This window comes from Montipora foliosa, chromosome 11 (genome assembly GCF_036669935.1).
Source record: "Montipora foliosa isolate CH-2021 chromosome 11, ASM3666993v2, whole genome shotgun sequence".
In the NCBI taxonomy this organism is placed as follows: Eukaryota; Metazoa; Cnidaria; class Anthozoa; order Scleractinia; family Acroporidae; genus Montipora; species Montipora foliosa.
Window position 1 is genome coordinate 18,317,410 of NC_090879.1, and position 10,000 is coordinate 18,327,409.

Genomic DNA, 10,000 nt, shown 5'->3' on the forward strand with positions numbered 1-10,000 from the left:
TTATCGTAGTGCCGTTCAAGGCAAATACAGCCTCTCTAACCTGTAAAACATTCTTTACAAATGCCAAATGCTATTATATTCCCTCCACGAGCTAACAAATTCGCAAGTTCGCGCTCATCAGACAATAGCCACGCACATGCACAACACAACTCCATATTGCTGAACGGCGTCTGAATCAAAAACGAATTCCCAACGAATCAAAAACGAATTCCCAACGGCGCATGATAAGATCGGCGTCTGTTCCCGTATACAATATGGATGAGTGCACAAAAGTCGTGCTATGCTGCTATGGTATAGTAGTGACCGCACGCCACACTAAAGTGTAAAAGGCTTATTCTTTTCGCAGAAAGATAAAATATTGTATTATTCTAATTTGTTTGCAGGTGGCTCCCCAAACGAAACTGTTATTGAAGGGAAAAAAGGGGTTTCGGAAAAGACAACGGTATCTGCACTGTCCTTGGCAACGGCGCTAACATTTGCAAGAATTCAACAGAAGCGCCACAGTGGACACCACACGTTTCCAACACTACGGGTGCATCCCCTCGGCGTTGACATAATACTTTTCAATGCTGTATCAGATCATTTAATGTTGACTTGTTTGAAATGGTCGCAGCAAGCGCTTTTTATGATGTGGTTGGTGCTACACCATAACATATTTAGTTTTCTGGAATTGCCAAAAAAGTACGAAAAGTATACATCCGGCCTTCTCGGTTATATTTCAAACAGTGGTGCCATGAAAACAGAACCTAAGTACCTTGTTGTTAAGAATAGTTTTGAATTAAACGAAGCGGAGATTGAGCGGGAATTTAGGATAACAGTTCGGCCTTAACTTGTACAAGGGTTGCCACAGGTCAGGAAAATGGTCCTTGAAAAATTCTTCAAGGTCATGGAAAGGTCACGGAGTTTTATTTAGAGTCAGGAAAAATTGACCTTTTTGAAGAAAAGTCAGGGAAAATTGAGTTGAAAGTGTTTAAACCTGTTTATGCGTTCACAACGAATTCGAGAAACCGGAATTCATCAATTGTTTCTAAATCTATAAAATCACGACGTTTCGTTATTGTTTGCCCTGGGGACTAGTAATTATCAATTTCTTGAGGTGGTGTGGACATTTTTTTTCTCTTTTTGACGGTAGAGCCGAGCTTGTCCCTCGGCGCGGGTATTTGATATACCGTTATGATATTTCACAACTCTCTTCAGCGCTAGTCTAGTGCTATGGTCATAAAGATCTGAAAGATTTTGCAATCCTCTTTTAAACGTTTTGTTAGTGAGCGAGATTACTGAAACATTCGATTATCCCTTGATATAACAACCGGCCCCTAAAAGTCGTTTTGTAATGGGTCTTGGAGTTCACACACAACAGTAAAACGTCCGGCGCATGTGAACTTCCTCCTCGCTGAAAAACTCAGAATGCTTAATTTCCTACTTCATTACAGGCCATTGGTATTGGCCGGAAGCGTTGTAGTTGGATTTTTGCGCATGGTTTGACCGCTATGTGCTGGGGCAGTTAACAGTTTATTAATTAACATTGTTTCACTGAGGTGATTCTAAGGAGTGTATAAAACCTTAATAGAGAATAATAATAAAAGGAAGTTGTGGTTTGCGATTCCTTTCATGGTTTACTCCTTAAATGCAGGAAATCGGAATACATTCTATTCAACTATTACTTGCTGTAGGAAACGAACATTTACATTGATACTGGCAACCAAAGAAACTGAGAACGCTAAGAGCACTATTCAGAAAGTTGTTCCGATTAAGTTTAGTTTAGTTTATTGAGATTCGTCACCAGAAAATATATACATTATCCTAACAGTACTATGGCTTGACCGGAGAGACGAACAGGGCGGAGCCCCAATTGCGACGTATCCCCTAGGCGCAAAAAGAATTGGACTTTACATAGTAGAATTAAATAATTATACAATAGATTAAGAAAGAAAAAAAAGTATGCAAAATTATTGACAAATCATGGCGGACTATAAGTTTGTAGCAGATCTCTAAAGTGATCGTAAAGATGGACTCTGAACCACAAGAGATCCTGGCTAGACTTGAGTATATTAGGTAAGCTGTTCCACAACTTAACAGTCCTACGATTTTAACATCTCTTCCGATGTTAAATAATTTTACTTAGGCTACTAAATTGGAAAAAAGAAAACGTTTTTAATTTGAGTGTTGTCAGTGTTGTTCAATGAGCTTTCAAATTATTCCTGTGCAGGTTGAACTGCTTGCAATAATGAACCTTTTTACTAACAGTCTTTTTATATTCTGCTGTTTTAACTGGGTTATTTGAGAGAAAGTGTGTTCTGACCATGCCTTGTTTATTTTTGATAGATCTGAGTATACCATTAGTTATCCAAGGCTTACTAAACTGCTTCTGTTTACTTTGGGATATTAGTTTCCTTGGTGCATGTTTATTAACAATAAGCTGGAGAGTACTTATGTGTGGGTTCTTTTACGTCCCACAGGGAACTTACTCGAATGAACATAGAAGGTATTTGTGAGACGGGGCCTATGGTTTATAGTCCTTATCCGAGAAGACTTGGAAAGTCTAACCATTTGCAGATGAAATTACAAAGGCAGCACTTTCTCCTCAGTTATTTTAAGATCCCGAGTGTTGTTTGGGCCGGGGTTCGAATCCGCGACCTCCTGCATGACAGACAGATGCTCAACCAACTGAGCCACTGGTGTGCGGTGCCTAATTCACCATACTGTATTCTGTATTCTGGTCTGGCCCTCTTCATTTCATGAAGTACTTTCCTCCTTTATTTGCTTACCAATAGATAAAACAAACACCTTAACTCATTTTCTGAGTCATTAAACAGCTCTTTAACTTAAACTTGACAATGGTACTTTGCACTCGGGAACACATTTGCAGTGAAAAAAAAAAAAAGAAGATCTGGTACAATAAAATCCTTCAAACATAAAGAGGTAGGAGATCATTTCAGCAATTACAATCAAAATTGCAACTAGTGATTATTTATAAACTTTCATAGATTAAGGAACTGAGTGGTACTCAATAAGAACAGTTTCACAGAACCAGAGAAACAAGATTTCAGTTTTTGTCAACATTTTATTAGTTGTTGATTTCTTTTTTCCACATTTAAACGTCAGCAATTGTCACTTCAACTTCAACTCCAGGCTCAATACTGATGGATGTCTGAATGAAGACTTTGTTAAGGGAAGCAAAGCAACAACAACTTGTTCAAAAATAGTGCAATTCTAAACTTAAAGCCTGGTTTTCACCAACGACGCACAAGCACAAGCACGAGAAGTATACGCAAACGCAGCAGCTTGTTCGTTTGTAAGAGCCTTTTGTTAGAACAACAGACACTAACAACAACTAAGTGCGCTTGCATGTGTTGCTTATGCTTATGCTTGGGTCGCTAGTGAAAACCAGGCTGAACTAAAAGAGCCTAGAGCTGTCTCTCAGATGGTAGTGCATGATGTCCATTTATAATCATAAATGAGTTTTCATAAATTTGGGTAAACATCATCACAGAGACAACATGTATCAAATCTTATGGAAGCAGCACTGCAACATTTTAAATACGACATCACAATAATGAACTTTGTAGGAGTGTCAACTTCAGTATTGGGGCACTAACTGGGACACTGCATATCAGTAGATATCAACTCAAATCACATGTTGGTTTTTGAGATAAGAGGAAAGCAGGAGTGATTGGTTAAAAAATATTCACGAAGCAAAGAAGAGAACCAACAAACTCAACCCACATGACAACAAGTCTGGGAATCAAAACCAAGCAGCATTGGTGGGAGTCAAGTGTTCGCACAAATATTCACATGCAGCATACCCAAATGGAATCTGAAGAGTCAATATCGGGTTAAGGTCAACAGGCAACTATAATATTATGATTCCATAACTTGACTTCTCATATGCAAGTTCTAACTCAGATTTTGTCACTACAGAATGTTTCTTCTCTTAAACACTGGACCTCTGGCAGTGAAACATTAATTTTAATTTTGCCATGTTGGGAAAATTTCAGGCATTGTCTAAATAAATCTGATGAATGTTTTAAAGGATACAATCTGCTTAACAATCTCTGATGGACTGTGGAGATCAATCAGCCTCTTGTGGATCCTCATCTCAAACCTATCCCAGGTTTTTGAACCTTCACCACAGGGTGTCTTTCTGGTGGTAATTTGCAAGCGCTTTGTTGGCATTCTTACAGGACCCTTTACTTTCAGCTTCTTTTCCTTCGCTCCTTTAATAAGATCAGCACACACTAAGCAGAGGTAAACAAAAAAAAAGGTTAAGTCACTTTATTTAACGTCGGTAGTTCCTTCTGCTACGAGGCAGGTATCAATGGAAGCCGACGCCCTTTACCCCCTCCCTCTGTCAGTGCTCCATTTTACAAGTATTTAAAGTTATAACTACACAGATCAGAGGAAAGTCGAAACAGACGTTGAAGTCACAAAGGATCGAAGCGGGAACCTCTTGCAACTGAGCTATGCCTGCTCCTATGAAATAAAGTAAACAAGGAAGTGCACAAGTCAGCACAACCAGCAACCAGTCATATGATCGCATCACCACCATCGGGAAGTCGATGCATTACTTATTATGTCCTGTAAATGTGAAAAGTTACAAGTGACGTTCCTGCTGAAAAATCCCATGGACAGAGTGTACCAGTACCAGAAAATTTGAAAAAATAAATTATTCAAACCATTTTCTCTTTAGAAATTTACTTTGTTGAAAAAAAGATGTAATTTATTCTGAGAAATATGACAGACTTCCGTAAAACAGAAAGCAGTGTGGATCTATGCCTGCTGAATGAGGATGAAGATGTTTGCAACCCTTGTTGCTCTAACTCACCCTTCTCTAAGCTTTTGACATTGCGACTTGTGAGTGTGATACGGATCCTGTGGATAGGAGCCTCTTCTTCTGGAGCAGCGCCTTTTTCCTTGTAGTGAGCCTAACCAGAGGGACAACACAATAAGGATATTAAACTTATCATTGTGATTCACTCAGACTCTCCAACACTTCCGAAAATGTAACAAGATTTTCCAACTTCATTTCCACTAACTCAACTGCAAACTGAAATGAGACATTATAGCACTTTCTGATACAGTTTGACTCAAACTCGACATTATCTGCCGTTTAATTGAACACTTCGTCAAAATTGAATTGAATTGTTGCTGTTAATGTGTTTTCATTGACTGCTTGCAGTGAGACTAATAGATTTTACACTAAGGCCAGACGACTTTACTAATTGGGTGCAGTTCAGGAGTTCATGGAATAACAGCAAGTCATCTGGACTTGTGATTTAAGAGTGAGAAAATGCACAAGATCGTAGGCTTTGGTTCGTAGACGACGCGTGGGATCAGAAGAGGGAACGAAGTGTCCCAAAAACCTGTCAAATCACTCAGGACAACGTAGAAAATAGGTGAGTGAACTTTATTTATCTGGCTGTCCATAAAAAGAATTTTTGAAAAGAAACATTGCGATTTGAAGCTTTTATGGAGCAGTTTCCTGATTAGTTGAATCGGCCGTTACAACTGTCTCAAAATAAAGTGATGTCACACGCTCTCACATCCTTAGGGTTGTCTGCCTTTGGTGTCCATAATATTAAGGCCCTGTCCACACGTAACTGGATATTTTTGGAATTCGCAACTTTTTCTTTCCGTCCAAAGGTATCGGGCGAATTCGCTGGCAAATCGGGAACTTTTTGAATACGCTCTCCAGAGTGGATATCTTTTAATCCGATATGAATCCGGAACCGTGTGAACACCAAATCCGGATATTGAAGTAACAAGATCAACCCCAGTTTCTTACCATGAAATCAATTCTCAAGATGGCTGCCGAGAGCTGCATGGTGCCAGCTCTGTTACCTTGAGGAGTCCTGGGCACTAGCGTGTGGACGGGCAAATTTCGATTTGAGGATAGGCTACGTGTGGATGGAAATATATTTAGTACCGGAAAGAAAAAGTTGCGGATTCAAAAAGAGGATTTGAATGTATTTTCGAAGAATTTAAATTTCGTGGCTGGTATGACGCGGCGTTTCGTCTCGGCCAAGAGACTCATCAGATACTTTTCGAATTCCAGCAAACTCGTTGAGCATCGCGCTCAAAGTCCCGTTCGCGAAGTCAAGATGTTAGCAGTCTGGCCTTCTATCACAGAAGGATTCCCAACCGCAAGTTCACGAGTTATATGCAATAAAAAATTGTCAAGTACTTGTTGTACTTGTCAAGTACTTATTTTCATAGAGGTTTTTCCCAAAGCGCTAGCTAATATTAACACATCATTCACAATCTTCTCGTTGGCTAAAGAACGCCTTTCCTACATGTACTGATGAAGATAAAAACTATTTTCCTTCTTCAGAGGCATTCAGGAAAAGGCAAAATTAAGCTTTTACTACTGTCATTGTCATTGGTACCTTCTCATGTTCGTTTTACTCAATATAGAGTTTAATTTAAGAGAAGTCCGTACTTAGCTGAGTACATCACAAACAAAGTTGTCTTTACTTGAAGATTTCAACATACCATACTGAAACTTGGCCGACTTATTCACGACGAACAGAGGTGAGCCACACGCTTGCGAAGCAAAATGGCGGAGAGAGAAAGAAAAGGGCACGTGGTGCCTTTTTATGGAAGATTAACCCGAAGGGTACACTGGGAAATACTCATAGAAATTTCAAAAATGGCGGAAAAGTTTTTGTTGGTTTTGCCAAGTTGTTTCTGTTTTTTACGATGATTTTATGAGGTATGTCTCGCAGTGTCAAAGATTTGAGGGAAATTATAAATGTATCTCGTTTGTCGTATCGGGATGACGAGGAAGAAGACGAGTTATGCTCCGCTTCCAATTCAACGCAAGATTTTGGTGGTATTCCACTTGAGGCCTCACAACCTACTCTACCAAAGAGAAGCAAGGATTTAACGCCTTTGTGTACGAAAGGAAAACACGTCAGCCCACCAGTTAGCGCTGGATCTGCGGAAAGACAGTCTCCCTTGCCACCAATAGGGCTCACACACAGTATTTCCTCAAATAGCAGCCCTTCTTCTTCTGGGAGAAATTCACCAGCTGCAAATCACCTCACAATGAATGGAGACCGAGTGATTCCAGCTTGCAAGAAAGATGTTAAACCATCGAAGACTAATTTTGACAATATTCTGCATTACATGGACTCTACTGTTGTAGGAGACTGGCTAACGAAGGCAAATGATGCATTAAAACAACTATCATCTTGGCTTCATCATGATGACAACTTTGTTCAGTTTGCACATTTTTGGTTGTCAAAAATGCCCACTTCCAAACAAAGACAGCTTATAGATATGGAATTCTCAATTTTTATGGACGAGTTGGGCTTTGCATTCGATGCTGGTCTAAAAGAGGGATCTGTTACTCGCACAGACATGGACACTTTTGCACATGCATTGATCTGGGAATACCCAGAGAAATTGAATTCCTCTGAAACTAGGGATTACTTCCTCAATATTCTACTCTGTTTATGTTCAGGGAAGAGGAATAATTATCATGCTCTACTATCAGACGTCCAATGCTCAACCTTGATAAAACAATTTGTTCAAATCATTTTAGCAACAAGAGCATTTGCAATTGTTAATATTTGCTCTGGAGTGTTGGAGTTTTACAAAGCAGCACTTCCAAAAAGTTCTAAAACAGAGTCAATGTGCAATTCTCTTGTCAGCCAAAGTCTTGTTGCCATAGCTACTGAATTTGCTTTTCAAACTGTACAGAAAGAGCTTCCAGATGTTTTTGATTTTTTAATAAGAAGTTTTTCCCTTCAGTACCAGACTATGAAGGACAGTGAAGGAAAAAGTCTCATTTTTACTGCTGTTCACAGTGGCAAGGAAGTCATGCTTGCTCATCTTTTGAAGATGAAACTAGACGTTTTTAAAGGAAAAAGGTTACTTTATGGGGTGTGTAGTTTAGTGGATATTGCTTGTGGGCCGCAACCCATACTATCACCGGGTTCGAAACCCAGTAATATTGTGTTCTCCGAAAGTTCACTCAGCTTTCCATCCATTTGAGGTCAATAAAATAAGTATCAGTATTACTGGGGACAAGTTGTTCATGCTGTGGGATTGGAATAGCACCCACCCTTGCCATAATAACAGGAGAAGCTATTGAAAAAGGAGGCTTTCGGTTACCTGCGACTGCAGTCAGCCTCTTGTCTTGGTCTTACGTTGTCTAAATTAAGGCTTACGTTAATTTAAGGCTTGTATACAGAAGGGTCACACGTGTCTAGTGTTGGTACAAACTACAGCTTCTTCTGTTGTTAAAGAGGGAAAGAAAAAAAGAAACTGTATTGAAAACCTGATTAAATACTGGTTGTACTTTGTACCATTACAGTGTTATTTTGTGGGGGTACTAACATTCCTGCACAATTTAGTTGCCAGCTTTATTTTTTGCAAAAACACATTCTGTCCATAAATTTGGTATATCTGATGGTGATTTTTACAAAACGAAATCTTGCTGACAGTTTCTTTCTGTTTTCATTATTTAACTCTTCAGATGAACCCAAGAATGGATGTTAATGAAAAAGTACCATCTGGCAACACTGCTCTCCATGCTGCAGTGAATATTGGAAGTGTAAGCATGGTTAAATTATTAATCAATGCAGGAGCAAACGTCAATGCTTGGAATGCCGAATGCGAGGGTGCGACACCTCTCCACCTTGCTGTTATGGGAGGTCAGTTCCTTTTCTGTCCATTGTACTCTCATTCAAATTATCAGAGGGTTGTGTCCACAGATAATGCATGTCAGGAGAGGCAGTAGAGGTGAAGGTGTCATTTGGAAAACAAGAGGGCTCAAGACAAAATTGCAGTCACCTTTCCATGCAGTTATAATTAAATTGTGTTGGAGCTTTAAAGTTAAGCCTTTTAATTGAGACACTGATCAGGATTTAATTTACCAACTAATGAAAGATGAGACAATCCAGCTACAGGATAAAAAGGATTTCAATTTTAAAAGTTATAGCATTAGACAAAAACAAATTTTTTTATATATACTTCAAACTGCATCATAATACCAATACAATGTTCATAGGGTCGCTTTTTGTGAAAGGGTCAATCGCCTACCAGAGCTACCCTGGGCGAGCCAATTTTTCCTACATTTCCTTATAAAACACGGCAAACCATTTACATGGGGAAAAATAGTTGGTTTGGCTAAAAGGGTGACCCATCTAGCTGGGTCACCCTTTTTCAACGGTAGGGTCACCCTCCTAGGCAGGATAACATTTTTCCACGCTAACACTTTGGCTCGTCTAGCCGGCTCAACTCGCTCAAGGCAAGATAGCAAGAGCATACGTGAACATGCTGTCTTCCCAGTCTTCTTTTGATCAAAACTGAGGCTGGCAGCTCTTGACTCAGGCAAAAGGGTCAATGCTTTTCTCATATAAACACACACTTTTAAAGTTTACTTGGCTTAGAGGGTGATCCTCTTACCCAAGACAACTTTTCTCCATATAAACAGGGCCTTAGTCTTTCTATTTTTTTCTTTTCACACTTTTGTTGATGGTTTGCTTAACTGGCAAGAGGTAAGGTTAAATCAAATAAGTTTCATTGATTTTTGGCAAAAAAACAAATTTCAGCTTTCTGTAATTGCCTTAACCCTTTTAGTCCTGGGAGTGAAACTTGTAGATTTTATTCTGTCTAACGCCAGACAATTTTATTCGTCAATGGGGGGCCGTTCATGGATGAATCTGTTGAAGAAGTTAAAATTTCTGAAATGATGTAAACAAACCTCATACATTGAACTTCTTGTTGAGATTGTAAACTATTTAACCCATTGACTCCTGGAAGTGAGACTCAAAAGATTTTACTCTGTCTAATGCCAGATGATTTTACTTATCCCCTGCATTAAACAAATCAGTCTGTTATTTTGCAGGAAACAGTGAAGTGGTGTCAGCATTGTTAGAAGCTGGATGTGATACAAATGTCAAGATGGGAATCCCTGCTACGATAACACCACTGAGTTTAGCTAAAGAATTGGAACTAGAAGATATCATTCATCTGTTATCCAAGTCTAGTC

At 39.2% G+C, this 10,000-nt stretch overlaps 3 protein-coding genes and 1 non-coding gene across 4 annotated transcripts in view; 1 reads left to right on the plus strand and 3 right to left on the minus strand.

Moving 5' to 3' along the window:
• Positions 1-3,044: 3,044 nt before the first annotated feature.
• LOC137974905 (small ribosomal subunit protein uS10-like) lies at positions 3,045-6,597 on the minus strand. The gene is made up of 4 exons (XM_068821914.1): positions 6,493-6,597; positions 4,826-4,925; positions 4,039-4,238; positions 3,045-3,151 (listed from the first exon to the last, which is right to left on the minus strand). The coding sequence occupies exons 1-4, from the start codon at positions 6,493-6,495 to the stop codon at positions 3,095-3,097; spliced, it is 360 nt and encodes a 119-aa protein (XP_068678015.1). The 5' UTR covers positions 6,496-6,597; the 3' UTR covers positions 3,045-3,094.
• On the minus strand, positions 3,415-3,498 carry LOC137978118 (small nucleolar RNA Z195/SNORD33/SNORD32 family). The gene has a single exon (XR_011118123.1). It is a non-coding gene; the product is annotated as a small nucleolar RNA Z195/SNORD33/SNORD32 family (small nucleolar RNA).
• A 53-nt stretch (positions 6,598-6,650) lies between the features above and the next one.
• The window catches only part of LOC137976091 (uncharacterized), a 3,358-nt gene continuing 8 nt past the window's right edge, over positions 6,651-10,000 (plus strand). Inside the window, exons 1-3 of the mRNA XM_068823361.1 lie at positions 6,651-7,887; positions 8,483-8,660; positions 9,857-10,000. The exon at positions 9,857-10,000 is cut by the window's right edge and continues 8 nt beyond it. Of these exons, the coding sequence (XP_068679462.1) occupies positions 6,715-7,887; positions 8,483-8,660; positions 9,857-10,000 (1,495 nt within the window). The 5' untranslated portion in view covers positions 6,651-6,714. The remainder of the gene's footprint in view (positions 7,888-8,482; positions 8,661-9,856) is intronic.
• LOC137976092 (ankyrin repeat domain-containing protein 66-like) overlaps positions 8,790-10,000 on the minus strand; it is a 6,088-nt gene continuing 4,877 nt past the window's right edge. The window contains exon 4 of the mRNA XM_068823362.1: positions 8,790-10,000. This exon is cut by the window's right edge and continues 397 nt beyond it. The gene's annotated coding sequence lies outside the window, so the exon portion shown is untranslated.

Bases quoted from the DNA above. Each gene is read 5' to 3' on its own strand.
- LOC137974905 (XM_068821914.1), bottom strand. The intron at 4,239-4,825 runs GTGAGTTAGAGC...ACCTCTGCTTAG, and splicing joins TGTCAAAAGCTTAGAGAAGG to TGTGTGCTGATCTTATTAAA. The intron at 3,152-4,038 runs GTATCCTTTAAA...GTCTTCATTCAG, and splicing joins CAGAGATTGTTAAGCAGATT to ACATCCATCAGTATTGAGCC.